Raw genomic sequence first — 26,894 nt, 5'->3', positions numbered from 1 at the left:
GCTATATAACAGAGGGGCAGCAGCCTCTTTTTCTTCTGCCAGTTTAAATGACTTATACTTTCAGTGCACCAGAGAATGAGAGAGCATGTTTACTGTTCTACTAAGCAACTGTTTGCTTAATCTTCAGTTACACTGCTGGCAAGCTGACTCTTTACAATATCTGAAATTTCAAGTTCTCCCCAGATGTATTAACTAGTCATAATGAAACAGGATCTATCATATACACAACACTAAGCAAAAGATAAGAGGTTTGGGGAAAGGACTTGTCATGTTATTATTTCCAAGACCATAGCCTTGAAAAAGCCCAAGTAACTCTAATAGCAATTGTTTTGCGAGTTTGATCCCTACACACACTAGTACACATTCACAGAAGAAGCTGTTTTGAAATGTGCCCACTCTTCCTCTGGAGCATTAGAGCAATCTTTCACCTTCTCCTCTCCTTTGCAGCCATCTTGGAGTTGCTCAGACTAGATGCGTTGCTGGGAAAATAACACAAGGGAGCAGACAAGACCCTGTTGTTACATGAATCCTTGTTAGGAACATAATTACTTGTAAAGACAACTAAGAATGTAAAATTCTGACAAGTAACTATTCTATTTGTCTGCAACACCATAAAGTCAGTGCATTAACAATGTGACTAATGTCTGTCCCCTCTTTGATCTCATCTTCTCCCATCAGATGCAGATACAAGTATGTTAGAGTACTTCATACAGTAGAGGAAATGGCCTAGCAGAGCAGCCTGAACTGTTTTTGCTGTGCAAAATAGGAAGGAAAGACCAATGAAATGCATTTTACTTCTAGAACAGTTTTGCAGATAGTGGAGCAAAATACCCCAGAATCACCTCACACTAGCCTCAGAGAAAGCTGCCTTCAGCAAAGATAAGCTTGGTCCAGAGAACCCCACTGTGCTAAAGGAACACAGATGTTGACCACACTCAGAGTTCATTCACAGTTTCAGGCAGGCTTTTCGACATCTGGAGTCCAAGTCATGTGATATCTTGAAGACTGATTTTCACGATAAACTCTATAAAAAAGCTAGTATAGAGAACAGAGGGCAGACTCAAGGTAAACAGTACAGACTTGTTACGGCTCCAGTACAAATATCTAAATATCCAGAATTAAAGTCCATCGGACCAATCATATTTTTATTTTGTATTTTCTACAGTCTCAAAATAAAGTTTCTAGTCATTCTTACTGATTTAAATGAAAAGAACTATTCCAGTTAAACTGTGTGAGTTACAATAACCGTTCTCCTTTACTAAGTGAAAGAAAAAAGAGCCTTTACATCAGTGTTAGTTATCTAAAGGCTCTACCATGACACTGCCAAGAAAAAAAAATTGAGTTAAAATATGATCCACTAGCACAAATAGCTCTGGCTCCACTCCTCACAAGCATAGAGAGGATCAAGAACAGCAGCTGCATTTTAAGGTCAAGCAATTGATAAAACATCTCTCCAGTAGATAAAAAGTGACCACAGTCTGCAAAGCAAACGCCATCTTCTAGCACTACCATGAGCTGTGTAAGATCTTCAACCAAAAACCTAGAGGGCAAGCCACTTCTGCACAAGAGACTGCAGTGTAATTGTCCAGCCAGCGGACAAGGCTACTGCTAAACTGAAGCAGAACAAGTCTTCTGAGGCTTATGTTCTGCTGAATCTTGCTTACAGGCACCTGCTTGTCTGCCACCAAAGCAATGCAAAGTCAGTAAACAGAAAGCAATGGCACATTGATGGCATCTACTTGATTTAACTCAAAATGAAGAGAAAAAAACCAAACGCCCTTTGGTGTCAGATAGCATGGGAACCACCACTACATATCAACTTGGTGTCTGCACTACAATTATTACTGTTCCTTTTGTCTTTTAGTGACTCAGTCACCAACCACCAGGCCAGTAGTGTGCAGAAGGTGAGATACACTAACCCTCGTCCAGTTCTGCAATTGCATTTGTAAATTATGTGACACAGCACTGGTATTGGTTAATCCCTGTAACAAAATTCCTGTTTGAAGCCAACACCTTGACTCTTCTTCTGTGTCTCCTACTGCCTGTGTACAGAAGTACATACTTCTTGACTAAGGTATGTGGTCTTCTGATCCTGTCTGGGATGCCAATGATGAAGATCAAGTGTTAACAGCTGTTGGCTAACTAGCTCTTGGGCTATCTCAGGCTAAGGTCTGGCTCTTGAAGATCTTTAACTCTCAAAGATAGTAAGAAATGAAGGCATGCAGTGACACTGAAAATTAAAGTATTTTTTGTGGAGAGAGGAGGAGATGGAGAAGGAAAGGAGTGCTTCACTAAATTGTGGAAAAACAATCACATACTCATGGTGAACACATCATTTTGAATCCTTGCACACAGACTGTAAGAAGTAAAGCTGAGTGAATGACTGTCAGTTCCCTGTTCTATCTAGACTTACACATTCAGACTCTGTATACTTAAATTTCTTTGCAGATATGAAAGGCCTAATTTTTCAGATGTATCAACCAAAACACTCCAAGGATTAGTAACTTTCTCCTGAACTAAAAAACCTCCCACACAAACTAATGGCAATAATATTTCAAGCACAACTAAGTTTCCCCTTCTGCATATGTTTCACTGAAAAAAAAAAATAGTCACTTGGAATTTCGTGGGATGCAAAAGTCATTTGAACGAGAGCAGAAATTATTTTGCACGAATCTAATGAGTTAACTTACACCCTCTAGATTTTCAAGCAAGATTAGTAATTTCATCCAAGTAAACAAAAACACGACATATCGCATTCGAAGTCAAACCTAAATACTTTCAAAGGCCATGACCATCTGAACTTTTATGATAGGATTTTTTTAAAAAATGTCCTGCTAGCACCATGTATCAGTGTTACACCTTTTAGGAAAGACTCCAGGAAAGGACTGTGAATTAAGGTGTTTCTCTTCCCTCGCCAAGTCTTTTGCTCCTCAGTCTCTACCGGCATCATTGTTACCAAGGCAGCAAGAACTTCAAAATCTTTATTTCTGACTGACAGATTACAAAGACTTACTCCATATATTTTTCTCTCTGAGATTCTGCTGGGGAAAAAGTGCCCTGCTTAGAGGACGAGGTCAGCAAGTGACCCTGTCCCTCTTTACACTTGGGAAGCCAGAAGCACTGCAGGACTAGGTAGAAGGAAGGTCAGAACAAGCTTGACGACATGCAATAGGCCAAAATAACATTGCCAGGATTCGGTATCTGGTATCCATACTGATTTTGCTTTTTACAAAATTCTACAGTCCTTCGACTATCACACTGCTCAGTGTAGCATCCATCACAAGGTAACTGTTAATAAACTTATTACGTAACCTTCACCTAAGAATTCACTTGGATAATACTATGCACGTTCATGCACAGGTGACACACTAACTTTTATAGGAGAGTGAGCACATCTATTTGACATCCGCTAAAAAATTTACCTGACTAAAAGTCCCAACATTATAGAGAAAAACTCAAATTGTACATTGGCAGCATGTTTTGCAATCCTGTTTTATGGCAATAGAGGATTTATTCAACATATTAACAACTCTAATCTTAATTGGTTGTTTAAACTGGAGAATCCCATTTATGTTAAGGTTCCTTGTATGATTTCAGAAATTAATCACTTTTTCAATCAATTTCATAAAGATGAGTAATAGGTACATAACAAGTTTAGTAATGATAAATCTCAGGACGTGCATGAATTAAAAGCTCTAGTTTAAAGATGAAAGAGCTAAACAGCTAAAATGACACTACTGCATATTTAGTGAAATCAGTGTGTGAAACGCTACTAAGAGCAAACTGGCAAAAAACTCACACTGCATGCATTAAAAAAAGAAATAAAAACAAACAAACAAACAAACAAAAAACCTCTGCAACCACATGCAATATAGAGTAGCTCTTACCTAATTGTTTTTCTCGTTTTTCTCTCCGTTCCCTAGCAAGCCGTTGCCTGTCATCAACCTTTAGTATTGGTGGATGATCTACATACAAAGGAGAAAAAGTTAGAGATGTTGAGTTAGAGATAAAATTGAGTATTAGCATATACAAGCTATTATGAGAACAACCATTAAACAGCTCTATTTCAGTATCAGAAAAGAGCAAATGTTTCCAGAAACCCATCTTATATACGATGGAACAATTTTTAAAAGTACTAATCCTTTCCAATTATCTTAACATGCAAACACGAAAAAGTGCACAAAGTTGTAACTCTTATTTCTAAGCAAAACTAACTAGCCTGTGAAGATCTACGAGGAAGGACTTGTTTTTGCCCCCAAACTTGGAACAGTTTGATTGCTTGAGAGTGTTCTGACAAGATAGTGTTTATTACTTCATAACCTCTCTCCAAAATGCATTTGCAGTATAATTCAGCATCCTCTTCTTCCCACCAATATTATTTTAAAAACTAATAAACATTATTTCACAGAACTCAAAGAAAGCTCACTACACAAACAAAACTGATCAGACCAAAACACTGTAGCAGTTCTGGTTGGGCTCTTGAGGTGTGACAGGTAAGGCAGGAGACTCAATATCACATTAAAGATGTTGTTCACGTGTGCAAGTATTTCAAAGGCTCTAGCAGACATGTTAAGGCAGTGCATCATGTACATAGTATAACACCAATGAAGATAGAAAATAGTTTCCTTCAACTGTCCTTGTAGATTGTAACATAGCTACAGAATTTCTTTAAAAATACCTGTGACTGGACACCTGGATCATGGCAAAAAGCCTAAAGATAACATATGAAAAATCTGTCTCAAAGCCAAGGTTTGATTATAAAAACACTTGGCTGGATAAACGTCACTTGCTCAGTGAAACAAACTGAATTATTTGGAAAAATAAAATGCTAAGCAGCTAGCATCCTACTTCCAGTCTCAGCAGTGGATCCAAAGACAAAATGGGAACAAAATCTGAGTTACCACTTCATCTCAGCATGCTACCAAAACTAATTTCCTACTTGTCCCTAGACTCTTCTGTTAAATCTGGAAAGCTGTTCACTATGCTGTTTTTTCACGAGCTTTAAAAAAGTCTGCTTTAAACAAGCACCCCCCCTTCTCTCCCAAATAGAAAAGCTTTCTGGGTATAAAGAAATGGCTTGACTTACTCTACCATTAAGGATAATTCAGTTTTAAAATATTACATGTTACTATCTAGGATAGCGTCATCATGGAAAGTGCCCAGAAAAAGAAAGGTTCCTGTAACAGAGGCCATTTTCATTATTCAATGTGAGTACACAAATACACAATTTGTAAAAATACACAAAGGTCAGTCTCCTTCTGTGTACATACTGTACTTACCTAAGGAAAAAATCCTAGGAAAACAACATGTTGGACAATGCAAACGAGGCTTAAAAGAGATATTTGGAAAAATAAATCACTGAAGCCAGGATGATGTTTTAGAGCAATTTTAAATAGCCATTTGAATTAGAGGACAATCAGTAATGTTGATTTTATACTCTAAGAGAAGTTCCCGCATGAGGATGACAAAACCTTCCCTCTTGGATGAGGGAATTCAGCACTCATTATCTTCAGATTAATTATTTTCAAACTCTTAACAGTGAACAATGATCATTCATCTCAGCAGTAACCAGAACATATTGCATTGATATTAATGTCACTAATTGAGGCTAAGAACAGCAGGAAGAAATCCCCTTGCCTATGGTAGAAGAACTACCATATTTTTCATTCAAATATTGTACCTCCAATGAAAGGTATAAAAGCATGTGAAAAGGTCCCAAACAGGGACAAAGATAATCTATTACTTAGTTACAGATCAATCTTTAATTCCTGATAAACAGCACATGGTGCTGGCATTTATGAAACTATACCTAGCCATACCATAGATTTGTCCAATGTACAGCACAAATCAACATTTGGTTGCTGAAACAACAGCTTGACAAAGAACGCTGGCTTGCATGCAGTCTCTTCAGCATGCGAACGCAGGTCAAAAGGGTAACAGTATTTATTCTCTCTTGTGGCTGGCTAACAAGAGCCACAAAACGTGAATTTCTGTAATATGAGTAATTAATGCTACTGGAATCAATGTGCACCAACTATGAATTCCTTTGAAAAACATGGACTCCCTTGCAGGGCTGTCAGAAAAGTCAATACAACACTAAGTTGACAGAGAATGATGAGACACTGGGGAATAACCTAAAATACATGCTGCTTCTTTTTCAGAATATACTATTCTCTTTCCAGTTTTTTTCTCCTTTCTTCAGAGGAGGAGAGATTTCCCTATCAAGCGAGAAGAAGCAATTCTTCAAACAGGCAGGAGGATTACATGGACAGGCAAAATGAAGAGGTCTCCCCTAGGAATTCCTAATTATGAGCAATAGGAGGAATAAAATAAATTTTTAAAACTGCCCTCTGCCATTCTGTTTCAAGATGCCCAATTATTCTTTCTATATCTCACACACCTGATAGCACACCCCCATCCCTCTCCCCATGCCCCTCTCCTCCAGTGTAAGCATGTGTGTTCAGTAACAACCACTTCCCATGCTAAGACTTGAGGGGTGCAAAGTAAATATTGGCACAAGGATGGGGATAACACCTTTGCAGCACACCCACCAACCCACTGCTTTTGCTCTGCTGGTAGCTGGTACTTACAAGGTTATTGGAGCAAATCTGATGCCGTTAATTACAATATCTTTTCTAGGGCTAGTAACTGACCCTTCATGGTCTGGCGACAAACCTAACCACTAATGTTTGCATTCGGACCCCAGCTAACCTGCTGACACACCGCGTAGGCAGTTTCAAACTGCGGTTAGAACAAGAAAATTCACTAGGCCTGCTCCCTGGTTTCTCATGTCTCTCTGCCCATTACCATCCCATCAGTCGAGTATCTTGGGAGCTGGCATTTTAAGAATACCAGGGCAAACATGCAAAGCACTCTCCCTTGCTCATCACCGTCATCATGCAATAGCTTTAGGTTGATAGACAAGAAGATTGGAGGCACGTCATTTGTGACAGATCCCGAAAGGATCTCAGGTCTTACAGCTACAGCTGATAGCTGGGCATGTGCAAAACCTTACAGAGGATACTCCGGGAAGACCAATGTGTTGCTGTCGAAGTTGCAGCCTGGTTATGCTATGATGCATTTCAACACTCAGCAACCTATTTCATTAGACATAAATAACTATTTATGTTATTTATGCTAAATACTATGCCCAAATGGGAGGTTTACAGATTAATTCTTAAACTATCCTTCTAAAAAGGAGAAATGAATTTTGTACTTACTTATGGCTGGAAATTAAACATCTAAAATATATATGAAAAGCGTTTTTCATAAACTTACAGGGCTTATTATGAGGCCAAAATTATTCTTAAAGAATTTACCAGTCTATTGAAAGAGCTTAGAAGCTGTAAGTACTGCTTTACAGAAATTCAGCACTGAAATGTCAATTTTTTTTGTCCCTAATTATGTTAACAAGAGTAAAATGCATGCTTTTCAGATCTTCTATATAATTAATAGTCAGTGAACTCTTACACACAGTCTATACTTGTAGAAATTAGGTTATTTTGCTAAATTACTAATTGTCATATTTGATTATTACATATGGCCGGTTTCTATAGGTCAGGGAACCATTAGTCGCACCTGCCATAGCAGCAATTGAAAAGATGCATTCTGCAGTCTCGAAAACCCTCTTCCCTCTGTCTAGCTCCATTCACATTCTCACACATTCAAAATTGCTTATGTTTATCTCTTGGACTCCTAGTATCTGTTCAGCCTGTAAACACCTTCTAGGCAACAACGACATTGTTTATGATGGCTGTCACCCTGCTGCAAGCAGTCTCTGTTTTTTAACCCAAACACTGTTTGACACTGCTCTCACACAGTCTAAGAACAGGAACCAGCTCCCAGGATTTCTCTCTTTAATATAGTGGCTCTCAGCAGCAGGCTGCAGGCCCTCTCTGCAGCCCCAGGGATTTTGCATTCCTTTCTACACACCAGCACAGCTTGAAGGGAGTGGAGGAGCAGCTAGGACACCCTCTTGGGAGATGAAAGACTGGGATTAAACTACTGCAGGATAATACTGGATATTGAACATTGTCCAACTGCAAAATTATGTTTTTTGGAGGGGAGAATAAAAGATAACATTAACTCCACTCACTCTTCCTCTTTCCCTTACTTTTCTGACTGAAAGCAGCTGTGAACGCTGTGCTTTGGCCTGGACCGAGCACTGTCAGACAGCACATACTGGATGTGGCCTGAACACAGCACCAGGTTTGCTGCGTTCCTCTCTGGAAACACAGGCCTGAGGCAGCTCAGAGACAGAGCAATAAAGAGCAGTCACTGAGCTGCCAAGCTGTCAAGCAGTTGAAACAGGAATGCTTATAGTTTGCCCAATCCTCACCATTATTAACTACACCTTTTAGTCTTGGGTACCTAAAGGATAACACAGGCAGAATTCAGATACCTAATTGTTCTTCTGGAACTTGGCCTAAGCATCAAACCGTAACAGACTTGTGGCATTAAAGATTACATATCAGCATCTTAGTACACGGGCTTTTAACTGTAAGTGCAGCATTAATGGGAACAGTGAATTAAATCCACATAGTGTAACAATCAGGGACGGTACAGTAATGACAAACATCTGCTTACTGCAGAGCATATAACAGAATAAAGAATTCTTTGTGGTAAGTGAAGAGGTGTCTCAAGAGATGCACATTATACAAAGCTATAAAGCCCCATTTACTGTAGATAATTCTGGTGCAAGCACAGAGGCAGGTACAGTAGCTTCTCTATCTCTATCTCTGTTCTCAACTCTCATTCCCAAACTGCACTAAAATAGATTTTTTCAGTTTTGTTCTTCTGTGAATAATCACAGGCTCCAGCATAAGCCCATATGAACAGTCACTGGTATTAGTTTTGACTGAAACAGTAAGAGAAGTGTAAGAGCATAAAATATTCTTAAGAAGAGGTTCCTAGGAAGACAGCTGCTTTTGCACATACCATTGAAGCATACAGCACTATGCTCTGAAGCACACGTAATGGCATACCTGGTTTAGCTCCAGCATTGTGAGCGCTTTGTCCTGAAGCAAGTTTCTTGTCTTGAGAACCTTCAGATGCTAAAATATGAAAGAAAAAGGATTTAGTTAACCACATTACTGGAAAACAGCTGAACAATCATTATGCTGCAATTGACATTGCCATATTCTCATTAAAACAAGACTGTGCTAAAATACCATTTTGTATTAAGCCACAATATAAGTGAAGCCACAGTACAAGTTCACTGCTCAAGCAGAGGAAAGAAATGTAACAAATACCCTTTAAACAACATTGGTCTCATTTTTTTTTCATGCTATACTGTTTCCAAGTAATTTTTCCTCTTTTCTTTACTTCTCAGTGATGCTCTAGCAGCTGCTATTTCCAAACATCATCCTTTAAACCTTTTCTTTATTTCCTTGTGAAGAAGGATTTATCACACTGATAACAGCAATTAGTAGGAACAATAGAATGAAACTGCAAAGTAACTTGAAAGACGCAGACATTTAAGCAACTCGTTGCAATGCAGCAGTTAGAAAACTGTATTGTCAATCCTAGATTTCTAAAAGTATGATACAAGATACTAATGACATCTTTACAGATTCTTTACAAATTACTAATGCATCTATTATCAAGAACTGACAAAGAGTATAACTTATAACATGAATGAAATCCCACAAGATGAAAGATTTCCACTATTTTCAAATTTCTTTTTTTAAAATCAGGTCCATCAATCAAGAAAGAGGTATTTGGGGCTCTGAACACCCTTTCAATGATCCTTCATAAAGAAAAACCAGAAGATTCATTATGGTACTTCAAATCAGAAGCTCAACATCTACCTAACTGAAAGCCAAACCAGGAAATTAAATGCCATGATTTTCCTCAGTTTATGATTTGTCTTTGTGTCTCACAGCTCACCTATAGAAGAGTTTGATTCTAGGGCATTACAGTCTGGGACAACTTACTAGGGCTAGTAAGTGTGTTGAGTTATACGATCAATCCGGATATTGTTAGTAAGGCAGCAACAGTGCCAAAAATGGGTCATGGGCTGAGCTAGTAAATGGTAAGAGTGTGCTTGGTGTGCCATTACATGTTTTCTTGTAAATATAAGCTCAGTAAGAGTACAAATACATAAGCTCGAACTATGGCTACTGCTACTTCTAGGATTGTTAGAAGGAGTAGAATGGATGCTGGTAGGATGGGGATGGTGGACAGGATGGGCAGTAGGGCTATGGTGGTAGTGGAGATGAATCGAATTAGAAGGTGACTGGCTGTGAGGTTTGCTGTCGGACGCCTAGGGCTAGTGGTCGGATAAGTAGGCTTGTTGTTTTGATAAGGATGAGGAGTGTGGGGGGCCCTTCTGGCAGGAGGTGAGCCAGGGATGGTTGCTTTCGTAGGCCCGTGAGAAGGGCTGCCAAAGGGCTGAAAAGATAGACTAACAACTCTGCAAACCCCTCCATAAGCAGCTTGAATGGAGCTGGAAACAAGGATGAAAGAAATAAGATTCAGAGGAAGAAAAAAGTCCTTATTCACTTAACTGAAAATCTCACTAGAAATTGAAGTTGGTAGAATTACTTTTGTTTTAAAAGCAGACATTACTGGATCAGGCCTGCTTTAGAAAACAAACAAAAGCGAGGGGTTTCCTACACTCGCCAGCTTTTATATTGCACACTCAGGCCTTAGTACCTCAGTGAGTTTATTCCATACTTGGCCTGACAACATTCCTTGCTTCTCCGTCATCTCCTTCTTCAGGAGGGTTTCAGGATGAACATGAAGGATAAAAGGTAGCAATTGGGGAGAAGTAGGTGGCGGGGGCAGCAAAGAGAGGCGGGTACGGAAAGGAAAAATAGCTCCATCAAATATTCAGCGTTCAAGAACAATGTTTTGCTGAGATCAGCATTAAAAAAATCCTATCTTTTCAGCAAAAATCACATGGAAAATTTTAACTAACTGCGTTAATCATATTAAATTTCCTGTAATCAACAGAAATAACCACTGTAAGAGCTAACAAATTATGATTTAAATGCAGAATAAGAATTGGTATTACTTAAAGACAACCCAACAGAAAGTTTTAATATTTTTCTGTTTTAAAGGCCTCACACAAAGCATTAGCTCTACTCATGAGTAAATGCACTGATTTTCAGTAAAATATGACTATTTATCTGAGCAGCAATAAACACTTGCACCTCTGGTCTTGGTAGGATCTACCATTATCAGAAACAGTATATTTCCCTTCGCTGTTCTAAATTAATGGTACTAAACCTAAAAAAGGTGTTTTATTTATCTGAATAAGTGCATCTAAATTTATTATATCTTACAAAGAAATTCCCACCTTAACTTGGGGGTGGGAAAGAGACACTGAGAGTACTGAGGTTCTAATAGCTTCAGCAGACGTTTCTTTGCATATCTCTGCATGTGTATAATTTTATTCAGGCATTGCAACAAGGGATTATGTAATACTTCATTAATTTCAATTCAATGGTTTAAATGTGATGGCATCCAGATACTATACTTGCAATGGAGCCTAGGTATACAGAGTAATATTTTTTTTCATGCTTACTACTCTGTGACACTTCCTTGGAATATTTTGTGATGTAGTTTCGGAACATACTCACATGACTGCCACAAGTGATGGAGAAGTAAGCAAAATAGCACAACCGTGAATTTTAATGACGCTAGATATTGAATAAGAATTGGCACAAGCATTAAGGAGACACTGTAGGTGGGCTCCCACACAGAATACCACTTGCTTTAAGTCACAAATGGATTAATCAGACAATAAAACATCTAAAACCCAAATCTAAACGTTGATGACATTGTTTCCAGCAAGGCCCAACAACCTAACACAGGCCAAGGGAGATATCATTCAACTACCTAATACTTGCTCTGCTGCTTATCTTGAGCCATTATGACTTCTCTCTACAAGGAGAGAATAAAGCTACATAAAGAAGTGTTAGACATAATAGGATTATTTTTGTGAAGCATTCTGGAAACTTAAAAGACTGAAGAGAGAGGGAGTAATCGGACAGATTTGGGGGGAAACAACCATAGAATCAATCTCAGAATCCAGAGTGGCTGAGGTGTGAAGGGGCCTCTGGAGACCTCCTGGTCCAACCTTCTGTTCACAGCAGGGTCACTCAGGTATCTCTGCATCACCTGCAGGTATCTCCAGGGATGGAGACTCCTCTACCTCTCTGGGCAACATTCTCCAATGCTTGAACACCTTCACAGTGAAAAGTTTTTCTTATATTTGAATGGAATTGCCCAGTTTATGCCCAATACTTCTTGCTCTGTCACTGGGCATCACTGAAAAGAGTCTGGCTCTGTCATCTTTACTTCTTTACTCCCTCTCATCAGGTATTTCCTAATGTTTGGTTTTCCTGGTGCTTCTGATGTCTGCAGTTTCTGATGCTTGCTTTGCTCCTCCTCTCTCCAGAGCACACAGCCACATGCAAAGTTTCATCACCAGCACACTTAACCTCCCAGCGCTCCCAGGTGCTGCAGAGGGGCCCTTGCTAGCTAAGTGGAACTCAAATGCTAGACGACTTGACCAAAGCTGCACAAGAAGCCACAACGGCATCACTGCCTCCCTTCCCAATTCAAACAGGGAAGTCATAGGGGTGAACACCCCAACCTGACTTTTGCTGAGGAAGGCCACGGAGCACCAGATCACCCTACCGCCCTCAGGAATGGGCTTCCAAGAGCCAACTCTAAATAGGCTCTCTGAACCAGGACACACTGCTCTGTTATTACATTTTCTCCTTGAGCCTCGCTCTCCAAGTGAGGTATCATCTAATGTCTGTCCTCTTGGACAAGACTGTCAGACTAGAAAGTCCAATGAAACGCTTTGTCTAAGTATGGCCTACAAGGGCTTAAAGATACAGAACTTGAGCTACCTGTCCAGTGCATGGATTTCAATGGGGACTGCATAGAAGTCACCCATGAACTGAAGAACAGGCAGAACCTAATCCTCATTTTGTTTCTAAGTTGCAAATCCCCTCATCACCAAGGTATTTTAAAAATGAAAAAAAAAAAATGAGCTGAAGATTATACAACTTCAACTATTTCTGCTAAGGACTCTAAGGCTGAGCAGCAGATGATGGTGAAAGAGCATTGCCCTGGTACAACAAATGCTCTGAATTTATTACTGTTATGGACTAATGCAACATCGCTATGACTATACGACTACACCTTTATGCTCAACATTATTTAGCGTGTCATCCAAAGTCACTGATGTAAAAATCTGCCACAGCTCACTACAGGTTAGTGGTACATGGATTTGTTACAAGAATGAGCTTTGACAAAGCTGCTTCAAACTTGTGGAATAATCTGTCCCAGCTGCCAAAAATACGGATTCCTTAAATAAATGAACTACTTCTTTCCTACAGGTTGCAGGAATTTATCCCTTCCTCCTTTCATCACATGCTCTTCCTCTAATCATAGCTACATATGAGGCTGTATGAAATGCTCAATTGCAAACATGTAAAGATAAACTTAACTAAGCAATAAAACCCTAGACATGCCAAAATTGCAAATCTACCAGATGATTTTAAAGACAGTCACCTCCCTCTATGGCTAAAATTCATTGTCCCAAGTATCTGTAGGAAACGAGATCTACATTCCAAAAAGGGGGGAAAATTATAGCACAGGAAAAACTACCAAAAAGCTGTTCAGTGATCAATGTCTCTTAGACAGTCTGAAAGATTATTAGAGACATTGCTCTAAGGTGCTCCTCCTGAGATAAAGAAACCAGATTTCTCCAATTTCTCCAAAGGAGGATTATATGAACAGAAGTAGGAATTGCTAACAGTGGCAAAGGAAACAAGAGCAAAGAGAAATCTGATCCTAAAAAGATGGATAGCTGGGGAAAAAAAAAGATTCATAGGAGGTTTGAAAGAGGAAGAAAAGTACAGGCTTTTAAGAAATTAGAGCTTTGTTGACTACTAGGTAAGCTCTGTTCAAAGGACAGTGGCCTGAATGCGCAAGTGAGATTCCATGATCGAGAGGGAAGCCCTGACTAAGAAGGTGCCCTGGCAAGGCAGAAAACCATGTACCCAGTCCCAGCTGAGGCTGGGGACAAGCCCAGTTCCCATCCCAGAACTGCACCCTAGTTAGAACCTGAAAAGAGGACCCACACCAGGGCTACGAGAATGCAAGAGAGCACGTGTGCGGGCCAGCCTGCGGCATGCACACAGCAACGCACGTCTGACACTTCAGATAGGCAGCTTGCCCAAAGATGCATTGAGCATTGGAGAGGAAACACAGCCTTGCACTTTCTTACTCTAATTCCACGAATATAAGTGAGGCAGGAACAGTCGCAAATGTAACAGCCAAGAGAAAAAAAATAGCTAGAATGAAGGAAAGACTAAAGAAAAAAACTCTAGTTATTCTGTCCCTGCCACTTGCTAATTCCCTAATCAGACTAAAGAGCTCTTAACTGTCCATGACTGCAAGGTGGGGAGAGACAGAGGCAAAGGCATCTGAAGTGGAACAAACTAATACCTCAGTCAAAAAGTGTTGTCAATGTGCATCACAGGAAACCCAGTACTAAACTGGGAAATTTAGAATAGTTAATAAAGAACTGCAATACAATCTTTATTCCTTAGCATCCGATTCTGCTGCCTTCAATTACTTCCCTTTCAAAAAACCAACCCTCTTAAAAGAAATCATTTAGTTCAGAAATAGCGCTTATTTTATATAGTATCTTATGCTTGACATGTACAATGTAAGTACAAGTTCAAGCCCATAGCTTGAACTAACCAGAATTAAGGAGACAGCAGAACTCTTATGATAGCATAAGCAAGAAGGATCAAACAAGGCTGCTCAAGGAAGTTTTATCTAGCCCCTGGGAACAGCCGCTGGCTAGTGTGTAAATCAAGTCAGAGGTATTGCTGTGCTTTGAAGGGGATGGTGGTAGTAAAAGTACACACAAGTCAAGGCTGACAAAGTTTATTAGCTTAAATGCAGAACCACACTGACACCTAACTCCTGAACAACTGCCTTGGAATAAAAGCCTGAGCATTCAACAAGTAACCTGTTCTGCTCTAAAGCAAAAATGCTGAATTTTAAGACTAAAGATTAAGTTTGGAAATGAAATGCTGTCTAATGACAGAACTGGAGCGTTTATCCTACTAATGCAGGGGTTGCAAGTGGGGAACAAGAGAAGAAACAAAGTCCAACACAAATGAAAACAATTTCCCTGTTGCTCATCCCTTTCTTACATGTGCTGTTTGTGAATAAGATCTCGGCAATGTATACACATGTAAATGCTACTCACCTTATTTCCAGTAAAATACATCTTGGGTGTCTTTAGCATTTCCTAGTCTTTGTATTATCAACAGTGTCCACAAATATGCTTAGTAGAAAAAAAAAAACACTAATATTTTAATGCTGTTCACTGCACTGGAGTCAAGTACTGCATTCATTCCACACTTGTGATCCATAGTAATCTTCTACTTGCATGTTAAAACTGAGAACTTGGGAACAAAAGACAGAGCTCCTTCTAGTAACAGAGATCTGAAATCCCTATAAGTGGCCCCAAAATTAACAAGATAGATGTGGCTCAAGTGATACATAGAAAAAGTAAAAACAGGCAGCTGGATGTCCAATGTCAAAACCTTCAGACCCAGTCCAGATAAAATTATCTTCACTCTGCTTCAAAAATTTAGGATCTGAACAAAAATCAAAAACCTCATAGCCCCAAACCAAAACCCAACAATGCTAGAGACAACATTTTCTAGTATTGGTGCACTGTACTGGAAGTTGGACCAAGTTTGGGCAGAACAGAAACCTTGCATTTCTTCTCCCACCATCTATGTCTCAAGCTGAGCACTGAGTCAAGACTACCCCTGGCTTTCATTTATTCACAGTGTAAGCACCTATACATGCTTTCTTATTAAGATAAATAATTATTTTTTTTAAAATGCTTTGAATGTAGGAAGATTACATTGAGAACGAGTGCCAGCTCTGCTTTTGTAAGCACTCATGCAAAGTACGTCAAGTTATCAATGACATCCTTCATAGCAAGACAGCAAGAAAATCATTATGTACTTTCAACCAGCACATGCTACAACAGCACCCTGCTAAGCAGCACAGAGATGGATCAAGCAGAGATAGATCCAACTGCTAACGCTTATATACATAGACAAAAACACTAGAATTTCTATGCTCAGTTCAGAACAGCTGTATCTGAGGATGTTTACTCTGACACTTGGATTGACAGTGCAGATATGTAAGAACTAGGCATCAGCACATTTATTCACATGAAGTATCTCCTCCTCCTCTCTTTCCCAACAAGAACAACTCATTACTTCCTGCAGGGACATGAAATTTTAATGGGTGGCTTGTGGGTTGCTGCCAACCTCCAAAGAGCAAGTAAATAGCCTGCTAGCAGCCTGCTCCTACCCAAACATCAGTGTGAAGAAAGCTTTGTCCATGGAAAACCTTGCTGCAGAGCCCTTCCTGCACAGCAGACGCACTGCCCCACAGCCAGTGGTGCTCTCCGGGTGGCTACTGAGGACAGAGTCAAGAGCCCATTAAGATCCCACTGCAGCTCTCTGCCACTATGGACAGGCACCTTCACTACATCTCCAGTAAGGTTCCCATGGCAGGTCAGCCTGGGATGCTTACAGTCATACTGGGGGCAAGCTCAGCAGTTGGGATTTTCCAGCCTAACAGGATGGGGAAGTAAGGGGATAGGAGTAGGAGGACTGTAGGATGATGTGATGGGTTGCAGGAGGAACATGGAGAGAACCAGAGGACTCTGGTAGAGAGAAAGGGAGCCTTGTGAGACAGTAACAAGCATTTTGTGCAAGTGCTGTGAGAGTGTTAGGGGAAGGGGGAACCAAGGTACCACAGGCACACTGGTACACATGCCAGTATTCAGGTACTGCTTTGGGGAAGGGCGCACAGGTATGCACGGGGGCAGCAGGATGGAAAACCTCCACCCTCCACACTTCCTTTCAAGCCCCCTTCCATCCACCCAAAAAACAAGCCTCCTTAAAGTCCAGCTTTCAAGGGTTCATACAGAGAGGCTCGAGAGATTTCCCTAACGAACCCACTGCTTCAGGGAAAAAATGAAACATTTCCAAACCAATATCCTCAGGCTTCTTAGTCTGACTGTTCTGGAAAACTGTTAAGAGAACGGGTTTGGTCATGCCATTAGCGCTCCATACACAAATCCTTCTGCGACAAAGTGTTTTATTTAGCAACACTTGGGAACAAAAAAAAATTTAAGATTTGCAAGGTTCTGCCCATTACTACAGCAGTGAGGCATTAAGACCATGATGAATGTGAGTTCTGAGAAAGGCTTACATCTAGTGCATTTCAGTAGTTCAAAACTGAAATATATTCTTCCAAATTAAAAGAATATATAAAGATGTACCTAATTTTGGTTAGCTGCCAACCCTTAGATTCTCTTGTTAAGGGAACCAGGGTGAGATCAAAGGTTCTTGCAGACAACAGACTCATTTGTTATTTTTATATTTTAAATTGTGAAGACTTGTATTACCTGGATTAAGCTTCTTTGCTTGTTTGGATTAAGCCCATTTGCAAATTAAAGGTTTGACTCACAAGTGTGACAGAGTATCTGTATTTCATTCTTGCACTTTAAGACAGCAAAGCAAAGTTCATCCCCCTCATATAAACAGGCCTATGAATTAATTTTACATGCATTCAAATATTTTAAATTCTTGGAAGCTTGAAGCTAAAATACCTCTTTTCATGCTTCCACCGTTGTGGAAATTACAGGTGTTTGTTTTTCAAATATAAATACATTAAAAACAAACAAGTTGCAGTGACCATTTCAGCTGTTTGCTCTAGCACGTATCTCAGAAATCTGGCAGAGTCACTATACTATGCTCTGTTACTAGCATTTTAAAACTCTGGTGCCCTGGCTAAGTAGAAGTGAAATTTCTTATCAGCATCAGCATTTACTACTCATAGAATAATACAGAAGTTACCATAGTTTTTTCATCCTCTAGATTAGGAAGATAAAGAGAAGAAAAATTTAAACTGTCATAGTTAATTCACCATTAAATTGTAAAATGCTAAAAACAAGCATGAGTAGGTTTCTTTGGAAATGACTGACAAGACATAAAACTGGATGATAAAAGTAACTGCAAAAAAAGGGACATATTTTTTAGATTAAAATTGTGTACCTGCTCTACTGGAGATGCACATCTGTAAAAAAAACTACTTTTGGCTATATTGGCTTTAAAAAGCATTGCATCCTAAAATATTAAACAACTGCAAGAGAACAGATCAAATTGAGTCCTTTGTAAGGACACATCTTATGCTGCTTAGGTTCTCCTAGAGACAGTAAAAGAAGCACAAAGCTAAACTTGAAAGTATTTACAAAAATTATTTCATCTGGATAATTATATTATGTCATTATAATGCAATATAAAACAAAAATCTCAGCATAACAAAGGACTAGGAGAAAAAAAGGACCCTGCTATTTGTTGGGAACCTGTGCTGTCCACAGTAACACTGCAGATGACCAGAAGGCTGGGAAGTCTGACCTGATGGAGATGAGAGTCAGAAAAAGCAATCTTTTCTTCTCCATCACCAAAACAAAAGCTGAAATGCTACCTCCTGAGGCTATACAGAGCAAACCAATTTCCAGCCTCTCGACATTTCATGCTATGCAACATTTCTGTCTTAGGCCATGCGCTTTTCAAAACTCAAGAAGGGGTGATGTGCCCTTGTGGTCAGGAAGGGCAAGGGCAACCTGGGGTGCATTAGGAAGAGTGTTGCCAGCAGGTCGAGGGAGGTGATCCTGCCCCTCTACTCAGCCCTGGGGAGGCCTCATCTCGAGTACTACGTCCAGTTCTGGGCTCTCCACTACAAGAGAGACAGGGAGCTACCGGAGAGAGTCCAGCGTAGGGCTACAAAGATGATCAGAGGGCTGGAGCACCTGCCCTATGAGGAACGGCTGCGAGAGCTGGACCTCTTCAGCCTGGGGAAGAGAAGACTGAGGGGGGATCTTATCAGTGTATACAAATACCTAAAGGAAGAGTGTCAAGAGGATGGGGCCGGACTCTTTTCAACAGTGCCCACCTACAGGGCAAGAGGCAACGGGCACAAACTGAAACAGAGGAAGTTCTGCCTGAATATACGGAAGAACATCTTTACTGTGAGAGTGACCAAGCACTGGCACAGGTTGCCCAGAGAGGTTGTGGAGTCTCCTTCTCTCGAGATATTCAAAACCTGCCTGGACACAATCCTGTGCTATGTGCTCTAGGTGACCTTGTCTGAGCAGGGGGTTGGATTAGATCATCTCCAGAGGTCCCTTCCAACCTCATTCATTCTGTGATAGAGAATTGGCAGTGAAGAACTTGTGACCCTGTTTTTGCCATTGGTATGCCAGAAGTATGTCCACATCCAGGCTCTCTTACAGTTTACTGTTAGAAAAGCCATACACTGAAGGTTACCTCAGAGGTTAGGAGAGTGAATAACTGTATATTTCACTAGATAAAAGTAATTTTTCTGGACTTCAGCTGTGGAGCTTGTTCCAAACTATGAAGTAATTCCTCTAAGTATTTCCAAGTCAGTGAGCTTTCATTCACCACTGGGAAATGGAGAATGAGGCACAGATCACTGCTTTCAATATCAGACTCATCACAAGGTCAGATCACTTGGGACAACTTGAACATTCATTATTTGATATCCTCATTTAGAGGGTATAGTGATCAGTGCATATTGCAGCCTTTAAGTTCTACAAAGATACAAACAGCAACTCGAGAACAGTAATATGAACACAGAGGGATAGAAAGAAGGGGAAAATGGATACTCTGACATACAGAATTTTTCTCCATTAAGCAACTGGATCCCAAGATACAACCATTTTTAACAGCAGCAATCTCAGTCTCAGCATTGCAGTAAGAGAACATAATTGTCTTTGTTTCCCTCCGCCCCCTCGAACCATTCTTTTGATACAATATATATTTTAAAATAAAATGAATATTCTATGAATATTCATAGAATAAAATGAATATTCTATAAAAATGAATCTATAGCTGTTATTTAGTTTAGGAGATTCCCACAAGCTCAGATTGTCACAGTGCTTTCCCCTTACCAACCCACCAATTTACACAGCCATCACATCCTCACTGCATTCAGTGCATATGTAGATTTTTCTCTAGCTATTTTTTCAAATCTACTCAAATTTGTTCAATTTGCATTAATCTGACAGGCCCTAACAGCATGTATACCACGGTGAATGGCTACCATTCCAGTGACTTCATGATTAAGATGCAGAGCTCTTAATAGTGGTTCTTTTGCCATGGCAGCAAGACATGAATGTTTTTTTCCCTTGCAGTAACTAATGCCTTCATGCAGTAACAGAGTGATCCCTGTTGCCATATGGGGATATGGCATACCATACTTAGGTGCAGACTAGGCCCTCTGTAAAAGCAGAGCAGTGCTTGTTATCTCCACTGACATCTCAATCTGCTGAGCTCTGCCCTTGACAGGTGAGGTTTTGGAATTGCTTTTTACCATAAGGAGCAAATTCAGCAATTAATTTGGTTTCTGGAGATTATATTGAAGACAGACAGATTTCAGCAGCTTGCTTTTCTGCTTTAATGATTTCCCTCTCTCTGCTGTAACAACTGGTAACCACAGGGACACTCTAAATATTAGGATGCTTCCCATTTCTTTCCCCCAGAAGGTGTTGCACATGTTTTAAAGAAGGGCAAAACACTGTGAAAATGAAGTGACAGGAACAGTGCAAACAGAAGAAAAGAAATTCAAAAAATGCGACTGGTCACCTTCAAAGCCTTCTTTCTAGTTAAATTACTTCATGTCATCCCTTCATACAAGCATGCAAATGAGACCTTGGACAATCCAGCTCTCCCCACTGCATGACTTCTGACCATAAAGTACTATTAAGACAGATTCGAAAGCTCACTAATCTTGTGATTACCCCAATCATCATCTTTCCTCAGAATGTCCATCAGCAGTACAGCATCTCTCATTGGGTTGAGATGTTTATTAGCCTGTCATATGAAAGACAACACACTCCCTTCCTACTCCTATCAAATGCCACTTAAAATGAAGCCCAGAAGATTTCCGTTGTCCAAGATTCTCCTTCCCCTCCTTTAAATAACTTCAAATTTGAAATCACTGAACCCAAACTTAAATGGATTCATGACTCTCCTTCTATAATTGCTTTAAAAAGATCATCACCAGCTTCATTCTGCTTCTTCTATGAAGAAAATAGTGTTGCAAAAGAAACTCTGTTCAACTACCTCATTCAGGAGAGACAATAAATGCAGGTGCATCACAAGAAGAGAAATAGGATAACCTCAGCCTAGCCCATGGTTTTAATGGCTCTTTTCATCTTATAGTCAAAGACAGGAATGTAACATTTGCAGAGACAGACAGTAAGCGACTTGACACTGGAAGTGTTTTACTCTCAAGGAACTGCTCTGTGCAGGCACTGAGTGACAACTGGCTTTAGTGAGATCTTCACAAATCTCTTGCCAAAGAATGAGTGAAAATAAGGCTGTTCAAAATCCAAAAAGAGAGGATAGGGAGGAAAATAAGAACTAGCTCTTAACTACCAACAGCTTAAGACATTTAGTGCTCCGTGCAAAGGAACATGGAGTAAAATTCAAACAGACTGTAATGGGCTACAGAGGCTGCTCAGATTTCTGCAAGTTGCAGCTCTTTAAATAATGAAGTAGAACGTCCTCATTTCCTAAGGAGTAAGTTCATTGCCATGTGGATCTCACCTCCTGACTCAGCTAACTCTGGCACTGGAAGTGGGAGAGCTGTCAAAGCTGGGCTCCAACACAAGAGCTTAGCTTGGCTGAGAAGCAAAGCTGGGCACTACACTGAAGTAGCTACACTGTCTCTGGTGCCTTTACACAGAACACATTAGACCATTTAGACTTATGCCTGGGACATTTTCTTCTGGAAGACTGTTCCAGACCACCTATAAATTTAATTTGATCAATACAAGTAATGTAAGCAACTCTTTCACCATCGCAGAGTTTGCTGGGCAAAATTTTGCAGCTTGTGTTATGCAGGAGATCTTGCCTTTTGCAGAAATAATTACAGTCACCTCTCCAGCCTTAAATGTACACACAAAAGAAAAAAAGAAACACATCATGAGTAATGACAGTCAGTCTCTATAGCAACAACCTCGTTCAACTAAAGACGGCACGAAGAGACTCACAGAAGCTGGGCTTTGTTTATACTGCCCATTCTGTACAGATAATGATTTTTGAAACAGTTAAAACTACAAGACTGCATGCTGTCATTTAGCCACTAAGTTTCTGGATGTATGCACTCAAGCCAGCACTTTAACCAAAAGTATACTCGCCCGAGGAAAAGAGCCAATTTTCTGCAAGCCTGCCTCTACCTTGCAATGAAAGGCCACTAGACCAGATACTGAACTACTCAGAGTAAGTGCAACATCCCATTTTCTAATTCTTCTCCTATTCTTTATATAAAAGATACATCCTATTACTGTAAGCTAAATAAAACAAGCATTTGATGTGGCACAAAGTGCATACATTCAGAAACAGTGAAGCAAAAAGAACGTTTCCTACAATCACTGGGAAGAGAAAAAAGCTGAAACACTGATTTAAGGAAATATATTGCCATCGCATGACTTATCCTTAATCATTCCCTTCGCTATTAAAAATAAAAACTGTACTAGGACTACACTGTTGTATTTAAAGATGTTCAAGATGAATGCAGCCAAGAGTTCAACTATACACTCAAGATACCATTTACTGGAAAAAGTTGTCTTCCAATGGTGAACATCATAGGAAACTGAAAAAAATCTTCTATTATTTTCATTTCAGGGCCAGATACTTTATTGTGATATTTACTGTGATATTTATTCATATTCAGCTACAAGAGGACTTTCTGAGAATTAAGGTATTACTTGACAGGTAGTAGAATCAAACAGTTAATTACAACGTTGCATATGCAGATTTGAGGGTGCACAAAAAAACTTTAATGCTATTTCTCAGCTCTAAGTCTCTGACTTCACAAATGCACTGCTGGTTTGTAAAATATTTCCAGAGTTATACATTTGAACAGTCATTATCCAAATACAATCTTTGAATAGCACTAACAATTTAGTTTTAAGCCTTTCTAACATGAACATATCAAATGGTTACCAGAGTGCTTCTTTGCTTTTTTTTTTTTTTTAAGAAGAAAAATCCATCACTTCAGGTATACTGATAAAACCACAGCATATTTCTTTCTACAGATTCCTTCTGGAATCTTAGGCTGTATGCCATACTGTTAAAAAGGGGATCTTAACTTTATTTGCCTAGAATAAGTGAAATTTGCATACAAACTTTTTAAGAGAACAAGACTTGTTTCTCTGGAATCTCCATGTGTAGTGTAATTTCTCTATCTCAGACACAGTCGCAGGCTACCCTGTGGGCAGCACAAACATTTACCCTAAGCCCAGTACCAGGGGAGTTCTTTACAAATAATTGCATGAATCATTGCAAGTCCACGCACGTTTCCCTTTAGTTCCTCAGGCGCTGGCGTCTTTGGCTTTCCAAAGACTTGTTGGTTAGCCATCTTGGTAATTAAGTTGCCTGACTGCTATAATTTGCAGCTCTCAGCCTTAGGAGGCATATATTTCACCTTTTTCTCCAGTCTCCAGGGAAACCTTGTCTCTGCCTGACTAGCTTATATTTTAAACATGTTCCATGATTTCAAACTTGTTTGAGAAGATCCACCAGTATTTAAGTTTTGAATAACCCCTGCACATTAAATGTCTTCTAGAGAAATAGTATATGTAAGAACAGATTGCTACAGAAAATAAACAAATACCACCACCTCATAGTCTGCTTTCCTTAACCGATCAACAGAAATGTTCCCTGAGCTCATCATACTGCTTTCAGTCTGATGTGGATAGGCAGTGTGTCTACCCACCAAACCAAAGAGGGTGTAAAGCAATAAATAAAGAAATGTATAATTTTTTTTTCTAAATTGATCACCACCATGAAATTTGGTGCCTTAGTGACTTGGGACAAATCCCCCATGCTGTTGGTTGGATTGTGTCTTAGCGACAGAACAAAGATTGGATAAAAGAGCATTTAACTGCTTTACTCTTCAGATCTAATTTTTAGTTTACATGACAGCATTTGTAATGCAGGACGTCGGCCTTTAAGTACTACATCATGAAGTAATCAAAAGAAATCAATTCAACACTAAGTTTGAGTATTTAAATTTAAAACAAAACAAAAACAGAGGTTACTTTAAATCGAAAACCCAAAGTATTCAGCATTTTGAAACAAATGCCTCACATTTTGATATTAAATGTCTACAATATTTGGACTACTGTTTATAATAACTGAACTACAAACTGTTTGAAGCCCCCAAAAGTTTGCAGACATTGACCTAAACAAAAACAAACATGTCTGCAAATGAAGTTTCTGTTAAGCAATTTCTTCACAACTTTACATATGCAGCACAGTTCAGGTAGGTCAAAACTTGCCTTCATTCACAGCTGTTCAGCCTTACTGATGAGAGGATTACTAACTTCTGAGGATATGCTCACATACTTGAGATCTGTTTTGTAATATATACCTACATCAGGCAGAGTTGATTCAAGATGCGTATGGCAAGCTTTCTTCTAGCACTTCCCGACTTTTCAGTGCTTGGACTTGCAATCTTAAATATTAACATGCAGCCTGTATTATGTATTGATATATATTAGAATAACCTAAAACTAAAAAAAAAAAAGCTTTAAAAATAGGTATATTTATAAAACATGTCTCCCTCCCTCCCTAATCTCCTCAGATTATTAAAAACTCTTTAGGAAATCTAGATGCTAAATTCTCTGAATAACAAGAATTGATTTGCAAGACTTATCACCCTACCACTAGATTGGGGGGGGGGAGGGAAGACACATTTTGCCAATATTTTCCATTCCTTTCCCCCAGCTGCTCTCCTTTTCCTTTCCCTAACTGCCTCCCTCCTCCTTTCCTGATCCTAAGCCCCCTCTCAGCCGCTGCCTCGTCCTCTTTTCTTGTTCCTGCACCCTCTGAGTCGCTTCTGCCTTTCTGCTTTCTGGCCTGGTTTTGGGCCACCCCTGTTCCAACCCAAACGCCTCCTAGGGCTCCCCATTGCCTTCTCCCGCTCTCTGCTGGCATCAGACCCCTTCTCCTGCCCCCGGGGCAGCAGGTACCTGAGCAGCTCCGGATGGGAGTGGGCCTCGGCGGCAGCCTGAAGAGCTGGAAGCGGCCAGGAGGGAGAGTCCAGCGAGGCGCACGCTCCCTCCGTCCGCGGGGACGCCAGGTCACGCCACCTCCGGGGAGGGAAGGGTGCTGCCTCGGCTCAGGCAAAACACCCTCGACAAAAGTTCAGCGCCCAAACGCTAACGCATCCCCGTTAGGCACGGAGTGGCTGACTTCTTGCACGTGGCCGATGATATGGACGGCTTTTTGCAGGGACAGGAGGCAGCGTAGCTCTCAAACTCAATCCACATCGTTCCTGGCTTCAAATCTTTCCCTTAAAGCATGGTGACACCTTAAGTCATTCCCATGAGACGGCTATAAATACTTCTTTTCAAGAAGCACAAACACCCCTTATTTTCTGGCTCATTCTCTGAAAATGGACAAATTATGAACAAAACAAAGGATAAAAAGCAGGGAGAACCTAGCAAAGAGAAACAGGAGCCAAAGCATTTAAATCTAGCAAAAGTATTAGGCACTGAAACGAAGCTCTTCCGACGTTACGCAACCTTAACTATTTGCTATCTGCCTTGCAAAATTCAAACCAAGCATGAGAAGGCTAAGACTCTGACTTGGGGTTATTTTATTACGCAAAACATCTTGGTTTTACATCACTAAAATGCCTCATGGAATTACAGCTTGCTAATTCGTAGTGGCTTATTCTTTATTCTGGATGGAATAAACAAGAAATTAGAACTCTAAGCCTCAGACTTCATTATAGCAGTGTAACCATGACAGACCAGTACCAAAAAAAATTTGAGGTAAAAATCTGCTATCACCAATAACAGCATAAATACTTAATTTCATGAAAGGTGTCTGAATTTTTCCCCCAGAAACAATGAGAACTACATGTTTAACAACATTTTATACAGTAGTCCGTAATACATTTAATCTTTAAAGGGATGGACCAAAGATTGCTAGAGAAAGCACAGTATACCAGGCAAACCTTGAGAACTTTGAGACATGTTCTTGGCACGGATTTTTTTTGTCTGGTCCACAAAAATAGAAGAAAAACTGGGTTGTAAAGTGGGCGAGTTTGTTGCAAACAACTATGCCACAGGACCACTCGAAAAATCCAGGCTCCTGTTACATGCACTAAATTTTCAAGTACAACACAGAAATGAAAAGTATCATATAAAACTGTGTTACACAAACAGTCCAAAAAAAAAAAAGGAGAGAGAGAGAGAGAGAGAAATAGCATAATAGCTGAACACTGAAACCATAGCATCTGGCTCCACAGAGCAATACATCATCTCCCATGTTCCAAGTCATATTTCTGAAAGTGCTGGCAGCCTGTTCCGATGCCTGGTAGTCGACATTACAGGTCCAGAAACTTCAGATTGGGTGATTTAGCTTCCCATCCTTGCCTTTAAGGGAGTAGGTGGGAGGGAAATACACTCAGGGACTCCTTCACCTTCAGGCTACTCACTCAGCTGCTGCCCTTCAGCTCTTCCTTTTGCACACCGAAGCAGTGGTTGAGAGGCTGATTGCCAGATGCATTAAATTTTTGTACGAGTAATCACGGAATTGAACTGGCTCCATACCAACAACACAAAGGTTCTCACAAATTACCTCCAATCCTCCCAAACAAACAGTCTTCTGGCTTGATTAGATACTATAAAATTTTGCTTGTAATGGAGGCAGACATTAGGGCTGGTTACCCAAAACCTGGAGCCACACAGATTAGTCACCATTGGCATTAGGCTTCCC

General features: G+C 40.0%; 1 protein-coding gene across 3 annotated transcripts in view; it reads right to left on the bottom strand.

Moving 5' to 3' along the window:
* The window catches only part of MAP7 (microtubule associated protein 7), a 124,579-nt gene that overhangs the window by 48,058 nt on the left and 49,627 nt on the right, over window positions 1-26,894 (bottom strand). For all 3 annotated transcript variants that reach the window (XM_062572506.1, XM_062572507.1, XM_062572508.1), the window contains exons 2-3: window positions 8,985-9,053; window positions 3,888-3,965 (exon numbers count right to left, since the gene is read on the bottom strand). In XM_062572506.1, coding sequence (XP_062428490.1) covers window positions 3,888-3,965; window positions 8,985-9,053 — 147 coding nt within the window. The remainder of the gene's footprint in view (window positions 1-3,887; window positions 3,966-8,984; window positions 9,054-26,894) is intronic.

The sequence above is a fragment of the Rhea pennata genome, chromosome 3 (genome assembly GCF_028389875.1).
Source record: "Rhea pennata isolate bPtePen1 chromosome 3, bPtePen1.pri, whole genome shotgun sequence".
Lineage (NCBI taxonomy): Eukaryota > Metazoa > Chordata > Aves > Rheiformes > Rheidae > Rhea > Rhea pennata.
Note: the sequence above shows the minus strand (reverse complement) of the source record. Positions and strands in the feature narration are given on the sequence as shown.